Below are 17,482 nucleotides of genomic sequence, written 5' to 3'. Positions count from 1 at the left end.
ATGCAACATTTCTCTACCTTGCATGGATTCCTTTTGCTTCATTTTATTTGCATCCTGCCCTTCTTCCAAGGAAGCCACAGCGCTGTACCTAAGAGGTGGGTCCGTGTGGAATCTCTTTCCTTGGCTTCCTTCCAGCGTGGGGACCATCCTGTCGACCTTCACAACGGTTGCCACCTCCAGCCTGGGAGATGGGGGGGGGGGGCGTTTAGCTTAGAGCAAGCAGGGATCCTGCAGGACTGCGATGCTTTACAGCCGGCTGCAGCTGCCATTTCCTCCAACGAAACTCCTCTCTGTGAAGCACCTCGCCCCCTCCCCCGGGAGGTTGGCACCCCTCCACTTCTCCCCTTGGGATGGGGAACGGGACGCCGTGGGCTGGGATGCAGAAAGAAAACTACAGTTCCCATGGGGCAGCGGGGCCGGGGTTGTCGCAGGTGGAGTGACGTCACGGCAGGCGCTCTCCGCCGACGCTCAGTTCCCGGGGCTGGGTTCCGACCTGCTTCGGCGCAAAGGGAAAGGAGGTTGAAGGTGAGCGGGGAAGTTGCCCTGGACGCCAGCGAGGGGCCGTGACGCGTGTCACCGCGTGCAGAGGAGACGGACGGCCTCTCGGGTGCGGGGGCCCTGCTCTCTTTGCACACTCGTGTGAACTTGGGGCGGGGCGGAGGGGAAGGCGGAAGCGTGTCCGGTGCTGTCACGCGAGCAAAGAAAGGCATGTTTTGGGCATGCAGGTCGTTCACGTGTAGAAGACACGGGTTGGCAGGGGATAGGTTGCTGGCCACGCCCCAGCCTTGGGCACTCAGCTTTGGGAGCTGGCTGCAGGTAGGTGCGCGTGTTCAGGGCGGTGGTTCCAGAGGTTATCCAGAACATGTGCAAAGGCAGCTCCGTTTGCCTGGTGGCAGGGGCTGATGGGAATCGTAGTGCATGAACATCTGGACACACATGGGGTAGGTCTGGGAAGTATCAGGGCTGCTTGCTGAGGTGGGAAGGTTTAAACACAGGGTTGTCCAGCTCTGGCTCTCCATATGTTCATGCACTTCCATTGGCTGATGGGAATCATAGTGCATAAACATATGGAGGGCCAGAGCTGGACAACCCTACAGTAGATCTCTTTGTCTCTGCCTCACTGCGGGGTGAGTTAGCATGTATGTGGGGCATTGGCAACAGAGTTCATGCGTGTATGCAGAATGCACAGGGGCAGCTGCTTTGGGCGTTTTGCATGTCATGGAAGGCACGTGGGTGGTGCTGCAGGAGAGCATGGCTTTGTTTGTGCTTGGTGTGTCAGGAAGCAGGTGGAGGCAAAGCATGATGCCCCTGGGCAAGGGACAGCTGGAACAGTGTGTCCCCTGCCCTAGGCCACGAGCAAGCTGGAGCATGGCGGCATGATGGCGCCCCAACAAAGTGAGGATATTCCCTCAACCCCTGGAAGGTCTAAGACGGAGAGGTCAGGCCCTGGGCATTCACCGATGCATTCTCTTTTTGTGGTTGCAGGAAAACAGCTGGATCCAGCCTTGTGTTGCAGCTGCCGTGGTCTTCCCGCCTCTCGGGAACGGATACGAGAACCATGTCTGGCTTGTGAAAATCCAACCCGCATCTTCAAAGTCAGTGGGATGGCTGGTTGGGATGTGGCGGGGGGGAGGGGGGTTGCTAATGTAGGCCTGGTATAGGTTGGGGAGGAATCTGCTTGCCGTTTGCTTTTCAGGGCCAGATCAAAGCTCCATCAGACTGCCCCAAATTTGTCCAGCAGTCTCTTGATTCTCACACGTGGCCTTCCCTTGTTTGCCCCCTTCCACCATGCCTGGTATCCAGATGTATATGTCCCCTACAGATGTGATTTCTTTTCAGTGATCTGCTTTAATAGCCATAGTTAGAACTGTGTGACCTCTCTGAACTGGTCTAATCCCTTTTCAGTGCTAACTAAGCTGCTGGCCTCTTGTGGCAATAAGTTATCTAAGCTAATGGGTTTAAGAGGTGAAGATAGACAATCCCCAATTTAAGATCTCAAAACACCTGCAGCAAAGTCCTAATGTCTCTCTGATGCTAGATCCCTTGTGAATGTGAATCACATGCTCTACCTCTAAGTGACACTGCCTTCTTTCTCAGTGGGAATGGTTACATGAAACAAACTCTGTCTATTTAAAAAAAAATTCTATCCCACCTGATGTTGTCATGGAAATCTAAGGGAGCTTGGGCCTGTTACACATTCTCACTCTGCCCTACCTCATAGGGTTGTTGTTATGGGAGAACGGAGGGGTGGAGAAGCTTTGAGTCTCAACTGGAGAGAAAAGTGGAATGTAAATAAATGAATGCAAACGTGTCATTTTGTAAAAGTGGTGGGGCATCTGCTGTGTGTTGCTCATAAATTATCTCTTTTGAAAATTGAGCTCTTTAATGCTAAGCCTGCGTGGGGACGGAATGCAGGATGTTCAATGAGGATTTCTCCGTCATCCTTCCTCTCCCTGCCTGCCCCGTTGAATTTCCATCTCTTTGATCCTGCCTTTTTTCCCTGGTTATGGCAGCTTAAATTAATAATACTGTGTTTCCCCGAATATAAGACAGTGTCTTATATTAATTTTTGCTCCCAAAGATGCGCTATGTCATTTTCAGGGGATGTCGTATATTTCTGTATTCTATTTGTCAGGCATGCTTCCAAACAAAAACTTTGCTACGTCTTACTTTTGGGGGATGCCTTATATTTCGCACTTCAGCAAAACCTCTACTACGTCTTATTTTCCGGGGATGTCTTGTATTCGGGGAAACAGGGTAATACTATGGGAGTTGCAAGGTTCATCCTATCCATCTCCTTTGTGTCTGTCACAATCTCTTGATCTTTGGGAAGTCCAGAGGCAGGAACTGAAATCATTGCTCTCCTCTGTTGCTCACCTCTGGTATCAAAAGGTAGCCTGTGCTTGCTCATGAAGGTTCCATTTAGTGACCACAGTTAGTAGCCATTAATAGGCCTCTGCCAGCAGGAGGAAAAAAAGAAGACTTAGGCACGCTTGTGAAGGGAAGCCCTTTCCAAGGCTTGGCTGCCTCTACGTTGTGCTCATAACAAATCTAACGCGTTTACTGAGCTGCTTGTCTCTTGCTTCCCTGCCCGGCCCTGCAGCGAGATGTCCGTCTTGTTCTCCCGCTCCAAGTCCATCCACGCCAGCAAGAAGGACAAGAGACACATGGCGGACGCGACCGCCTCCCCGCTGAAGCACTTTGTCACTGCCAAGAAGAAGATCAATGGCATCTTCGAGCAGCTGGGGGCCTACGTCCAGGAAAGCACCACGTTTCTGGAGGGTATGGAATCGGAGTTCTCCTGGCCTGCTTCCTTTGGGTTCATTGTTTGGGTCGACAGCCGCTCCCTTCAGGGAGAGAATTCTGTTTATCAGGACCTGCAGCCTGGGATTGTTGGAGATCCCTGGAAATTGCCCTCGAGGCCCTTTGCCTGCAAAACAGGCGTGGAACTGCCAAGAAGTGGCCCTGCCCGCGAGGCTGACTTTTCCTTTTGGTCAGTCTGGGGACCCCTCTGGCTCAGTTGCGCCCTGCGCCTCGCCAGACCTCCAAGCAGAGAGGGGCCCTTCCCAACGACGGCTGCCCCAGGAGACCCTTCAGCTGGAGATGCTGGGAATGGAGCCTGCACACACTCCTGTCCTTCCACCTGAGGCCTCAGCCATGGTTCCCTTTTGTGGTTTCAGAAACACACAAGAATGTGGAGCTGGACCCCGTCACCACAGAAGAGCAGGTGCAGGAGGTGAAGGGTTACCTGTCCAAGGTCAGCGGGATCAGCGAAGTGCTGGCCCGGCGGCACATGAAGGTGGCCTTTTTTGGGAGGTGAGTCAGTCGGGCGGCTCCACTCGCCGTGTCCAGTAAGGAATTTGGCACCAGAAGCAGCGAAGGGGGAGGATTGGGGCACCTGGAGCTGTTATGTGCCTTTGCTGGTGGGAATGGGGACTTCTGGTCTCATTTAGTCAGTCCCCTGTTTTATTTTTGGCCAGGAAAGCCAGACTTACAGGTGAAGCCCTGGGCTTGGGGCAGGGAGACCTGGGTGCAAGTCCTTTCTGAGCTGCAAAACAAATTCGCTGGGCTTGTCAAATCCCACTTTCAGCCTGGCATCGCAGGGTTCTTGTGAAGGCGGCATTCTTCCATTCCTTGGAGGAGTGGTAGGGGACAAAATCGGCCTTCCTTTCCACCAGTCTGCAAACAATTTTTGTACCTCTCTCAGGACAAGCAATGGAAAAAGCACTGTCATAAATGCAATGTTGTGGGATAAGGTCCTCCCCTCCGGCATTGGGCACACCACCAATTGCTTCCTCCGCGTGGAGGGGACAGACGGCCACGATGCCTTCCTGCTCACAGAGGGCTCCGAAGAGAAGAAAAGCGTCAAGGTGGGTGTCTGTCTGGAGAGAAGTCCAGCCCCCGTTCCCCCTAAACTTGAACCTGCTTACCCTTGTTATGCTTTTTTTATTCTAGTGGTGGCGGACCTTTGGCACTCCAGATGTTATGGACTACAATTCCCATCAGCCCCAATTGGCCAATTGGCCATGCTGGCAGGGGCTGATGGGAATTGTAGTCCATAACATCTGGAGTGCCAAAGGTTCGCCACCACTAGCTGAAGACAGACCAACAATGGCCTCTTCCACTAACCCACTTGACAGCAACCACATGACATGGTGTGGGTGAAACTTGCTGATGGGTGTTCAGTCGCAGGGGTTTCCCCATCTATTCTCATTAGTTAACAGCCTTCTAAGCTTCAGAGTAGTAATTTTGATGTGAATCAAGGCATGGCTGCCGCCACCAACCCCCACCCCCAAATGCTCTTGTTTGGAACAGATCAGCTGCTGCTGTGTGACCTTGTCAGGCTCCCCCGGCCCCCAGACCAAACTGGGCCCCTGTTCCCACCCTCTCGGCAGCCCCGAATCGAGCTCCAAACAGCAACCGCTGTTTCCAGTTGCTGCAAAGTCTGCCACAATAACAAATGTCGTCCCTAGACGGTCAACCAACTGGCTCACGCCCTCCACCAAGACGAGCTCCTGACGGCCGGCAGCCTCGTGAGCGTCATGTGGCCCAATTCCAAGTGCCCACTTTTGAAGGATGACCTGGTTTTGATGGACAGGTAAGAGGCCGTCCCCGTCTCCCTTCACTTGGGCCGGGGGACCATCCAGAAATGAGAGTGACCAAGCGCCACACAAATAACAGTAGGAGCTTTACCGCATTTTGTTCATCACATTGTGTCTGGCCGTGCAATTTAACAGGAGTGTGTTTATAAGCTGGATTCTCCAGCCAGCTAATTGCAGCCAGCTAAGCCAGCTCTGCAGGAGGTTTGGATAATTGCTTGAACTGCCGGTTGCTTTTAAAGCTGCTTCCGCTTTAGACAGGTGCCCCCCCCCTTCCAAGTTGCTAAGCTTTATTGTTAATCACTGCATTTTCTGATTTTTTTTCTGATCAAATTATCAGATTATTTATGCAAAAATATTAATCTCATGAGGCGATTTTTGTTTCAGCTTTTGCTGGCTTTGACAGTTTGCAATCCTGTCTTCAGTTTAAGAGACGTTTGGGACAGGCTGTTGTTCACAGAACGGCGGCTGTTATTTTTAAAATGCTAGGAGGGAGAACTGATTGCTGCTTGAATAAGTCTGCATTTTACTGTTTTTTGGTTCACATTTAGCCCAGGAATTGATGTCACCACTGAACTAGACAGCTGGATTGATAAGTTTTGCTTGGATGCTGATGTTTTCGTGTTGGTGGCCAACTCGGAGTCCACGCTGATGCAAACAGTAAGGCCTGGCCTGTTGTCTGCTCTGAGGTTAATCTTGTAGAGCGATAATTGAATAAGCTTAAAGAGGATTTGTTGGGTGCTGATTCTGGCCCTTGCCTGGGAATTCTTTTTCTTTTAGAATCCAGCCCTTTTGCCCATGAAACTAGATAGTACACAATTATGTAGCATAAAATCATAGAGTTGGAAGAGATCCCAAGGGCCATGAAGTCCAACCCCCTGCAATGCAGGAACACATAATTAAAGCACTCCTGACATATGGTCATCCAGCCTCTCTTTAAAAACCTCCAAAGAAGGAGACTTCACCACACCCCGAGGCAGTGCATTCCACTGTCGAACAGCCCTTAATGTCAGGAAGTTTTTCTTGATGTTTACGTGGAATCTCTTTCACTTCACCTTGAACCCATTACTCTGTGTCCTAGTCTCTGAGGCAGCAGAAAACAATCCTGCTCCCTCACCAACATGACATCCCTTCAGATATCTAAACACAGCTATCATGTCACCTCTTAACCTTCTATTTGTCAAACTAAACATACCCATCTTCCTAAGTCTCTCCTCATAGGGCATGGATTCCAGACCTTTTACCATGCTAATTTAATAATTCATATGTGTAGTCAAAATAGAGAATCACACGCATAAGACAATAGCATGTCCAAGAATCACATCCCAAAAATAGTCAAACCCTATAACATCAACAAGTGCCAGACAGTTCATGTGAGATACATACAGCTCAAATCCATAAAACATTACAGATGGGTTCCCAAGTAAATGCCTGTTTCATGGTGACTTACCCATTTCCTTAGTTTCACTATTCACGCTTGCCAGTTATAGGATGCACTGAATCCAGATCTATTCCTTTCCTTTAAACTAGTGATTTTCTGGGTTGTTGTGTCCTTTATGCCTGCGCTTAGCCCTGAAGTGTCTTTCCTTGGTTGCTGGTTTTGTGTTCAAACATCACATTCAAACAAATGTGTTAATAATTGTCATCTGGACTCTTATATTGCTTTAAATATAGTTCTAAAATACAGAATTGCAGCAAAGCATAAGAGTTAACATGACACATTAAATGATGCAAGATTACATGGTAGGATTCAAGCTCCAGCAACCTTAACCCCATAGTATTGAGCAGAGTCCATAATAATTTTGGAAAAATCCATTGTAAAAGAGTTACATTACAGGGTTTTTTTAAACTGTCTTGAACATGGAATGGTTTTTAGGATTTGCGACATGGTTTTTTACACAAGCAGTGCAACTTGCTGGTGACCCCAGTGCCCCAAAAAGGGGGGAATCTTGGGCCTGCAGCATAGTGCTTGGCCCTGTGGCTCCCTTGACCCCTTTTGCACCCTGATCTGCTGTTTTTGGCTCTTACCTGCAGGAGAAGCAGTTCTTCCACAAAGTGAACGCTCGCCTGTCTCGGCCAAACATCTTCATCTTGAATAACCGATGGGATGCTTCTGCTTCTGAACCAGAGTATATGGAAGAGGTGGGGGCTTTTGTAAAAAATTGATTGTTCTCCTTCCTTTGAAGGAAAAGAACCTGTCATCTTGCAACTTGCACCAAGCAATGCTGGAATTGGAGGGGTGAGGGGCAGACATTCTCTCCTGAAACACCTGTGACTCTACAGACCTTCACAAGGCTTTTTTTCTCTCATTAGGTACGTCGGCAGCACATGGAGCGCTGCACCAGCTTTTTGGTGGACGAGCTCGGAGTGGTGGATCGTGCTCAGGCCGGCGACCGGATCTTCTTTGTTTCAGCAAAGGAAGTTCTGAGTGCCCGGATCCAGAAGGCTCAGGGGATGCCCGAAGGGGGTGAGAGAGGCCTGTCCGTTGAGCAGAGAAAGGCACAGTGCGTTGCTTACTCCCTGGCCCCTCAGAGACCCTGGATCGCCACTGGCCCAGTCTCCACTCAGCCTTTTTCATATGTGCCCCCATAGCTCCGCCCCTTGCCCTGGAGTTTAAGAAACAGTTCGGATCCTTGATGCCCCCTGTCTTCAAGCTCTTTGGGAGCTGAATTTGTCGCCTGCTAAGTAGTTGGTGGCAGGTTGCCTCATAAATATTTCCATCCACCCAGACAAATAGCTTTTCCCTCACCCTTTGGCCAGGTCCTCGGGGCAGAAATGAAGGTCCAGTTTTACCCTTCTCCCCAGAGATATGCCTGAGGCATATGCGTCTTGCCTCTGGCGACTGCAGCCATTTAAAATCAGGCCTGTCCCTGCCTGCATAGCCCTTTCCTCAGGAACAGAATTTGGGGGATTTGGCCTCTGGGAAAGAGGAGAGAACAACTTGGGCTCACGTGGGTTCTTCGGTGCCCTTTCGCCTAGGGGGGGCCCTGGCTGAAGGCTTCCAAGTGCGGATGTTTGAATTCCAGAACTTTGAGAGAAGATTTGAGGTGAGCGTCATCGGCTGGTTGCCTTGTTTGGTCAATGCGTGCAGAAAACATTGTTTCTGTTTGTGGAAATATTTTTATTCTGCCTTATTTTTTAAAATGAAGCTTTGCATTAAAAGGAATTAAAATGCACAGTAAAGCGGGCGGGGTGGGGGTGTTCTGGGACGAGCGGTGCCGTGGCAGGGGTGCAGGGCGTGCGTGTGCCCTGGGCGCAGTTTCCCCTCGCTCCGCCCCTGGCTCTTACCTCCTTTTAGCCCCCTTCAGAGCTTCCTTCCTTTGCCTACCCAGGAGTGCATCTCACAGTCAGCCGTGAAGACGAAGTTTGAGCAGCACACGGTCCGTGCCAAGCAGATTGCTGAGGAGGTTCGACACATCATGGACTGCGTGCACGTGGCCGCCCAAGAGCAGAGGTGAGTGGCCGTGGGGGTTGTGCCCACAGGTGGGCAAGTGTGAGGCAGGTTGAGGATTCCCTGGCAAAGATGTGGGGCAAAAAAAGGGCATGAGTGCCCAGGATTTTAATTGTATTTCCTCCTTATTTCTACCCTGTCTGTCTGACCAACTGAGACCCAGAATGTCATTCTCCCCTCTTCCACTTTATCTTCACCACAACAACACTGCAAGGTACACCAGGCTGAGAGTGTGTAACCAACCCAAGGTCACCCTGCCAGTTTCCATGGCAGAGGGGGGATTCGAACCTGGTTCTCCCAGGTCCTACCCTGACTGCTACACCAGAGTGAATGGTTCTGTGGGCAAAGGGATGGGTCATTAACCAACTTTTGGGCGTGGTGCTTGAGCGAACAACAGGTGGGATGGTGTCGGGTTGACCGCAAATGTTCTAGCACTGAAGGTGAAAATTTAGGGCTCTCCTGCATTTTGTCCTGTGAACTTAGGTACATGAGGAATCTAGGGCCCCTTTCGCACAAGCAAAATAATGCGTTTTCAAACCACTTTCACAACTGTTTGCAAGTGGATTTTGCCATTCCGCACAGCTTCAAAGAGCGCTGAAAGCAGTTTGAAAGTGCATTATTCTGCATGTGCAGAATGAGCCTAGCATTGTTGGCTGCCGAGGTTCCCTGTTGCCTCTCTTTTGGCATTTGTAGCAGCCTAATTTTAATGGTGCCACTGGAGGCAAGAGATGCCTGATCTTGCCACAGGACACACGTGGGGTTCGCCTTCTACTCTCCCCTGACAGATTCCTTGTTCTTCTCCCCTTCAGGATTTACTGCCTAGAGATGCGCGAGGATCGTCAGGACCGCCTGGGCTTCATTGATAAGCAGCTGGAATTGCTCACTCACGACTACAAGCTGAAGATCAAACAGATCACAGAAGAAGTGGAGCGGCAGGTGAGGCCAGCCGTCCCACAGAAGGTGGCCTTTGGACGTGGGGGCTGGTGGCACGCTGCTGCCATGTGGGCCTGGCTCTCTCTTTAGACATCTCGGGGCTTCAGCAGTCCTGTGAAATTGGCTGAGCTGAGAGAGATGGCTGCTGAAGCCGCCCCGCCCATGACCTTAAGAACATAAGAACAAGCCTGTTGCATCAGACCAGAGTCCATCTAGTCCAGCTCTCTGCTACTCGCAGTGGCCCACCAGGTGCCTTTGGGAGCTCACAGGCAGGAGGTGAAAGCAATGCCCTTCTGCGGCTGCTGCTGCTCCTGAGCACCTGGTCTGCTAAGGCATTTGCAATCTGAGATCAAGGAGGATCAAGATTGGTAGACCTTGGCAGTTTGAACCCAAGTCAAACACACTTTTAACTATTATGTCCCACTACATCCCATGTTCTTTTCTGGCAGACCCAATTGAAGCCAGAAGGGGCTGGAGTACTGTGATCAGGGAGATGGGCATGCAGTGATGTTCTTCCCCATGGAACGCAGAGTAATTAATCCAGTTAAGCCCAGATGAGCATATTACTCAATTGGCTGCCGTTTGGCTCTTCTTTCTGCAGAGCATAGCAGACCACAGGCTGTGTATTCCAGCATCCTGTTTGCTGTTTCCCATGGTGAATGCTGGTATTCAAGGGTACACTGCCTTTGACCATGGAAGTTCCTTTTAGCTATCATGGCTATTAGTTGTGGTTCGCCAGTTGTTCTTCTGAGAACTTGTGAAACCTCTTTTCAAAGCCATCTGTCTTGGTAACCATCACTGCATTGTGTGAGGAAGTTTTTTCCGTCTATCTGTCCTGCATCATCAGGCCATGAGCTTCATTAGGTGCCCGTGAATTTTAGTATTTCGGGAGAGGGTGGGGAAAAACTTTGAACGAACAGAGTTTGGAGACTTCCAAGTACAGATGATCCATGTGACTGCTGGTTGTACTTGCAGGTGTCAAACGCGATGGCCGAGGAGATCCGCCGGCTTTTTGTGTTGGTGGATGATTTCCAGCTGGATTTCCACTCCTCTCCAGTTGTCATCAAAGTTTACAAGAACGTGAGTCAGAGAGATCCCTCCAGATTATCCTGCATCCATCTTTAGGAGTTACAGCGTGTCGTTCGAACTTGAGCTTCCAGCAAATGCATGATTTATGGGCTGGGGAGGGTATTTCACATTTGGCAGTCAAGCTGTGTACTTTCACATACATGTTTGGTGATTTGTATACTGCCAGACGGTCAATAAAATCAAAATAAGTATGCGGGTGCAGCTAAAATCAAAGTTCTTCCATAGACCTGTCATTGTGTAATAAATGTCAATTGATTTTTGGGGGATGAAAGTCTGTTGTAGGGCTTCCAGCATTTATGGGCCGACTTGGGCTTCCCAATGCTAAACTGTGAATTTAAAGCCATTGCTGTTCCATGCTGTGTGTTTGCTCAGATGAAAACAGGAGTTGCTATATGATGGTTGAGCCACGTGCAAATACGGCGCTTTCTTCTGCCTTTCAGGAACTTCACCGGCACATTGAGGAGGGCCTGGGTCTGAAGATGTCCGAACGATGCTCTGCCTCCATCACGACGTCATTGCACTCCATGCAGCAAGAAATGATAGGTGAGCAAGTAGAAATGATGTCAGCGTGCGAATCTGTCTTGTACTGAGTTAAACACTTATTCCATCGGGTATTGTTGAAGGCTTTCACGGCCAGACTCAACTGGTTGTTGGGGGGTTTCTGGTCTGTGTGGCCGTGGTGTGGTAGATCTTGCAGTTGGCATCTTCAGAGGTGTATCACAGAGAGAAGTTCAGCAGCAGAAGGCCATTGCTTTCACATCCTGCACGTGAGCTCCCAAAGGCACCTGGTGGGCCACTGCGAGTAGCAGAGTGCTGGACTAGATGGACTCTGCTCTGATCCAGCAGGCTAGTTCTTAAGTTCTTATGTTCTCTCTGTGATAAACCTCTGAAGATGCCAGCCACAGACACAGGCGAAGTGTTGGCAACAAGATCAACCAGACCACGGCCGCACAGCCCGGAAAGGCCACAACAACCAATATCCCATCAAGGTCTAATAGCCAGGCAGGCACGTTCTACCTTCACTTCCTTTTGTCTGCTTTTTAAGATGGCTTAAAGCCCCTCCTCCCGGCATCCATGCGGGGCCAGATAGACATGCTCATCCCCCGGCAACGATTTGCTCTGAACTACGACCTCAACTGCGACAAGCTTTGTGCCGACTTCCAGGAAGACATCGAGTTCCATTTCTCTCTCGGTTGGACGATGCTCGTGAACCGGTTTCTGGGACCCAAGAGCGGCCGCCGGGCCTTGATGGGATACAGTGATCAGGTGGGCATCCTCTGCCTTTGCCCTTCTGGTTTCCTGGAAGCCGTAGGCAAGAGCTTTGAACATGGAATTTGGTCTGGAGGATTGCAAGACGTCTCTGATGTGCAGGAGAGTGAAACATTCTGGTTTTCTTTTTACTGTACCTCTTTCTCTTCCCTCTCCCTCGTTCTACTTAGGTCCAGCGCCCTTTGCCTTTGACTCCCGCAAACCCCAGTCTGCCTCCCCTGCCCCAGGGCTCCCTGACCCAGGAAGAACTGATGGTCTCCATGGTGACGGGGTTGGCATCACTGACTTCCCGGACTTCAATGGGCATCCTTGTGGTTGGTGGAGTGGTAGGTTGGAGGAAGGCGAGCCCTTTCAAATGCTGTGGTCCCAATACTGTAAGGCAGAAGGGTATCTGGCAAGCTCTTCAGTGCGGAAGCTTGAACATGCATTAGTTTTATTTATTCGTTTATTTACAAAATTTATATTCTGCTTTTCTGCCCTCACCAGGGCCACGGAGTAGCCAATGACATAAAACACGTGATAAAAATCACATTTAAAAAACCATTAAAATCGATTTCTGCCCTCAAACACACATCATTAAAAAAAATGGGAAAAAACAGCTAAAATGCACCCATAAACAATTAAAGAAAGCAATTAAAACGCTGGTTAGGAAGGAGGGAATGCCAAACAAAACGAAAAACCTTCACCCACTTGCAGGGATGGCTACAGAAGGGGGCCATTCATCCGTGGGTGCGCATACACATGCACTGTTTGGGGGCTGAAGTGTAGGCCATTTTTGTCTTTAATGACCAGACTTTTTGCCCCCTCTGGTTCTTAGCCCTTTTCTCCAGCGTGGTTTAGTGGTTAAGAGCAGGTGCACTCTAAACTGGGGAACCAGGTTTGATTCCCTGCTCTGTCACTTGAGCTGTGGAGGCTTATCTGGTGAACTAGATTAGCTTGTGCACTCCAACACATGCCAGCTGTGTGACCTTGGGCTAGTCACAGTTCTTGGGAGCTCTCTCAGCCCCACCCACCTCACAGGGTGTCTGTTGTGGGGGGCGGGGGAAGGGCAAGGAGATTGTCAGCCCCTTTGAGTCTCCTTACAGGAGAGAAAAGGGGGATATAAATCCAAACTCCTTCTTCTTGCAGGTCTGGAAGGCGGTGGGCTGGAGGCTGATTGCTCTCTCCCTGGGCCTCTATGGCCTCCTGTACGTTTATGAGCGGCTCACCTGGACCACGAAAGCCAAGGAGAGAGCCTTCAAGCGGCAGTTCGTGGAGTACGCCAGTGAGAAGCTGCAGCTCATTGTCAGCTACACAGGCTCCAATTGCAGCCACCAGGTCCAGCAGTGAGTTACCTGGCTTGTTGTCTTCTGCCCTGTTGGGGGCCAAAAAGTCTCCCTGTTGGGGGAGTTCCAGCCAGTACGCCTGTCTTGGCTGCTGGCTGGAAGCTCTCTGTGAGCAGGCAGAGGCGATGTCAAGCGTGGATGTGATTGGGCACCCCAGTCAGACCTTGAATGCATGAGTTCCGCAAGAAACAATGGGACTTGGGGGGCTGAAATTTCACTTTGAGTTGGTTCTGGTATAATTGTTGATCCTCTGTAAGCCATTGTTAACCCACCAGCTGTCAGCTGCAGGCCACGGCTTAGGGTGTTAATCTCAGTTGCTTTATGGGCAGTTGCAGTGTAGCAAAAATAGGCAGCGTGTTCTAGATTTCAGGAGTAGTTTCACTAAAGTTGAAGACTTTCACAGCCAGAACAAACCGACTGTTGTGGTGTGCCTGTAAAGATGCCAGCAGCCATAGATGAATGTAAAACATTAGTAGCAAAAAGTACCAGACCACAGCCCGGAAAACCCGCAACAGCAGTTTCACTATTATTTCTGAGATTCTGTTTTTTGTTTAACTTTGTTTCTCCCGTTGCAAATCTCCAGGGAGCTTGCTGGCACCTTCGTTCAGCTGTGCCAGCAAGTTGATGTGACCAGGGAAGATCTGGAGAAAGAAATCGCATCCCTGAATCAAAAAATTGAAATTTTGGATTCCCTGCAGGGCAAAGCCAAGCTGCTCAGGTATAGAATTTTGGCTTCTGTCCTCGGCTGGTTCTGTGGGGAGAATTTCTCCTCTTGGTGTTAAAGAGATAGGCCTGGATCTTTATGCCTTTTTTACCATCCTGCTTTTTCCTTTTAAATTTTAAGTGCTTCTGTGCACCTATCATGTGCACCTTCTGCTTTGGGAGCAGGAAGGGGGAGGGCCAGAGGCAGGGCCTTTTCTTTGGTAGCACCTTGATTTTGGAACTCCTTTCCCAGAGCATTCTGCTGGCACTCAACAGTCTAGTCCCCTCGCCCCCTTCTCTGCCGCTTCTAATTACTGTTATGCTAGTTTGTTGCTGTTTTTAATCTTTGTTTTGATGCTTTAATTTGTGAGGCTGCTTTTGGGAGACAGACCAGTTTTCTGTGGCCACTTCTTGTTCTTTGGGGGGGTGGGGGGTTATATATGACGGTTGTGGTGCTGCCAAGCTTTGATGCTCAGCTGCTAGCAAACTTCCTCCTCCTTTCTTTCTTCTGTGCAGGAATAAAGCCGGGTGGCTGGACAGTGAGCTGAACATGTTCATCCACCAGTATTTGCAGCAGAGCAGATAAGCAGAGAAGAGGGGGACAGCCGTTCCTCACCCCGTGTTCCACCCACTGGCGAAAGCCATTCTTGGCAACGAGAGCTCTCGCGGGCACACGCAGAAGCTAATTGCTGGGGAGTCTCCCCCAGGGGACCGAGAGAATCCAGCTCCCCCTCCGCATGATAATCCTTTCTCCTTTAGAATCCTGTCTCTTCCTGGTAGGGACCTTGAGCTCAGCCATGTCTGTGTGGAAGCCTTTACCCGATAAGTCAGGAGGCCCCTGACCCGTTTCTGTTTTAGTCGCCAATGAAATTCCGAGAGATCCAAATCCTACCTGGCTCCCTTCTGGTGCATTTGGGTTGAAGTTTATTCTGGCCTTCTCTCACTTGCCCCCGACCTTTAAAAAAATGAATTTCTTTTGCTTCATAAAGCAAATAGTTCCTTGTTCTGCAAAATGGGGGCATGATCCAGCCAAAGCTGTGCATGTTTAAGTCAACTTGGAATGGATTTCAGTCTCAGCCACTCTTCTCTTGGAAATCAAATAGAAATAAATGTCGGTTTGTTTTGGCTGGATGGGGTGTGCTTTGTCCAGCAGGCAAACAGATTTTAGGCAGGTCCCGGCTGCTCTGAGAAGGCATTCCCACAACGGCATCCTGAGCAGGCTGAAATATCCCGCTGCTGGAGGTGGTTTTGAGGATTGATGCCAGGGGAATGGCATGGCTTGGTAGTTGCCAAAGCTCCAGAGCGCCAGGAATATCCGTTCCCTCCCCAACTCCCCCAGATAGATAGGGCATCATCCACAGCTGCCTTTGCTCCGGAACTATGCAGGCATGGCAGGATGTAGCACGCTCCCAGACCCACTGCCCACCCCCACAATTTCCACCTGGGCAGACAAGGCAGCTATGATAGCAGCCAGAAGAAGGGCCACTCCCAACCTCCGCTTCTTTGCTTGGAAGCAGCTGCTGACATTCTGCGTGGCCATCAGTGCTCGTTTGCTGGGTGAGCCACTAGCTGCAGCCGCTGCCTGCTTTCTGCCTTTGCCTAAAGAGGAGGGGGTGAATGGGCAGGAGGGGGCAGAGATGGATGCAGCAAAGAGGGCTACCAGGAGGCATCTTTTCCAGCCTTCTGCAAAACCAAGAGCTGGACATGCCAGCATCAGCCCCAGGCTCTAACTGTGTGCATCCGAGCACCACCCAAACTGAGTTTGCATAGTCTGGGGAGAAGAGGGAGGCGTGAGAATACAGGGCTGTGTAGATTTGGCCCAGCTACAGTTGAAGGGAGCTGGAGGATACTTGTGTACTATGAAATGCCCCCAAAATCTGGAGGAGGATGTAAATCCTTGGATGTGTTCAGAATGCCTGAGTATGTAACAAAATTGATTTTTTTTTACTTCCTTGCAAGAGAAAGGGGTCTGCATCAGCAAATAGTGGAATAAGAAAGTTGACCTCTGTTCCTCTTTCTGTCTATTCCCTTTTTCTTGAGCAAGTTTGTGGATTAGCCTTCTCTTTGTAGCCAACATATCCTCTTTCCCATAGTTTGCAAAGCTGTAGAAAATACTGCTGAATTAGCCCCCGTTGGGCCTGAAAGCCACAGGGCTGTGTATGGGAGAGGGGGATGGAAAATGCCCAGCAAGAAGGTTCCAGAATGTTCTGCTTGGTTCTAAGAGAGCATAGAGAATTGACCAACTGCGATGGCTTTGGTTCCCTTTACAGTGGCTGGATTATTTTTATTTGCATAATAATAGTGACGAGAGTACCCTTTGACGGATTGCTTTTTTAAAAAGTACGATAGGTTCCTTGGTTTCGGTGTGACGTCAGAAGGGGGAGAAGCGGGAGCTGGGCAGTTTGGATTGTTCCCATTTCCTGTATCCTCCCCCTCCTGTGTGAACTTGCAGGAGACAAAAGTCCTGAACATCCAGATTTAAATGCATGTGGCATAGGTGTGAGGCCCCCGCTCTCCCCCCACCCATGCGAGCGAGCATACTGTTGCCTCCCCCCATCCTGTCTTGCGGTTGCCTGCCCATCCTGCATCACCTAGTGCTGGATAGCAGGGACAGAAACTACCAGGGCTTCATTGAGTGAGCTCCAGCAAGGACCAGGGTCTGCACACTCAGTCGTCCTCCTCCGCCTCTTGACTTGCCCCATGTATGTTATGTGCATATGGTTAGATAATCTTCCATAAAGCTAGTTACAGATGGTTGTGGGACATCTGCCCCAGTTGTGGGTTCCCCAGTTGGTTCTCGTTAGCAAACCTCCTTTTCTGTGATTGCCAGACGGGATAATTCACGTGTAGATTCTGTGCAGTTTCTTTTTGAAATGGCCCTTTGATAGCAGAGGCCACAAAGGTGAGAGAACGCTTTAAGCTGCTCGGGATTTTCTGCCCTTTTCCGATCCCCCAGTGGCATCTTCTCTCCGAGTCGCTAAGCTGTTGGATTTTCCATAGAAGCAACTTGTCTGAATTCTGTTGCCAGGTGACACTTCCGCTTCTGTGGCCTGGGAGATGCGTTGTGACAGCCATGCTGCCACAAGCTAGAGAACAGAGTTCCTGTTTTCTTGGAAACCAATCCTTTAGCCAAATGCACTTTATTTTTTACAGCTGCTTATTTGATTACAATATTTGTTTCCCTCTTTGATTGAATCTTCTCAACAGGGTGTTTTCTGCCTGCTGTATGTAAAGGTGGCCAGTTTGTGGGTTTTGGCTTTTTAATGCATGAATTAATTGTATTGCCACGGGCCCACAGTTAATATCAGACACAGAAATAGAAATAAACAATGAAATACTCAAATATTCCATGTTTCGCTTTCTTCGATGGAAATCCTTGTGTTGGTTGCCTCAGAGCTCTCTACTGTTCTTTGTTCCCTGCAAGGTCAGTTCCTTGCCACAGTTTACCCACAAAAGTTACATGGAGCCTGCAGGGTAGAACACCAAGTACCTTTTGATTCTCAGTTCCAGTAGACACATTACAAAAAAATGTGTCGTCTTTATTACAGGCTGTGAAACCGTGGGCTTGATCTGGCAGGGTGCTGCTTTGATTATGTGCTTACGTGGGGCCTCTT

At 49.9% G+C, this 17,482-nt stretch overlaps 1 protein-coding gene across 4 annotated transcripts; it reads left to right on the top strand.

Annotated features, from left to right (window-relative positions):
• The first annotated feature begins 466 nt into the window (after positions 1–466).
• MFN2 (mitofusin 2) lies at positions 467–17,213 on the top strand. 4 transcript variants are annotated; one of them, XM_048519131.1, is made up of 19 exons: positions 467–525; positions 1,486–1,595; positions 3,104–3,282; positions 3,681–3,816; positions 4,208–4,370; positions 4,974–5,098; positions 5,651–5,759; positions 7,134–7,241; positions 7,413–7,566; positions 8,079–8,146; positions 8,432–8,553; positions 9,360–9,486; positions 10,459–10,563; positions 11,013–11,115; positions 11,618–11,838; positions 12,012–12,167; positions 12,970–13,166; positions 13,750–13,884; positions 14,385–17,213. In XM_048519131.1, the coding sequence occupies exons 3-19, from the start codon at positions 3,108–3,110 to the stop codon at positions 14,452–14,454; spliced, it is 2,274 nt and encodes a 757-aa protein (XP_048375088.1). In that variant the 5' UTR covers positions 467–525; positions 1,486–1,595; positions 3,104–3,107; the 3' UTR covers positions 14,455–17,213. The 4 variants fall into 4 exon arrangements, with proteins under 4 accessions (XP_048375088.1, XP_048375089.1, XP_048375087.1 ...); XM_048519132.1 differs by having other exon boundaries at positions 484–607; XM_048519130.1 differs by lacking the exon at positions 467–525 and adding an exon at positions 675–816 and having other exon boundaries at positions 12,970–13,160; positions 13,780–13,884.
• The last annotated feature ends 269 nt before the right edge of the window (positions 17,214–17,482 follow it).

Source organism: Sphaerodactylus townsendi, linkage group LG16 (genome assembly GCF_021028975.2).
Source record: "Sphaerodactylus townsendi isolate TG3544 linkage group LG16, MPM_Stown_v2.3, whole genome shotgun sequence".
Taxonomy (NCBI): Eukaryota; Metazoa; Chordata; class Lepidosauria; order Squamata; family Sphaerodactylidae; genus Sphaerodactylus; species Sphaerodactylus townsendi.
The sequence above is the reverse complement of the archived record's forward strand: the minus strand, read 5'-3'. Positions and strand labels throughout refer to the sequence as shown.

Excerpts from the sequence above, each read along its gene's own strand:
- MFN2 (XM_048519129.1), top strand. The coding sequence starts at position 709 with ATGTTTTGGGCATGCAGGTCGTTCACGTGTAGAAGACACGGGTTGGCA. Across the intron at positions 11,839-12,011 it reads TGATGGGATACAGTGATCAG|GTCCAGCGCCCTTTGCCTTT; the intron begins GTGGGCATCCTC and ends CGTTCTACTTAG. Across the intron at positions 13,167-13,749 it reads TGCAGCCACCAGGTCCAGCA|GGAGCTTGCTGGCACCTTCG; the intron begins GTGAGTTACCTG and ends GCAAATCTCCAG.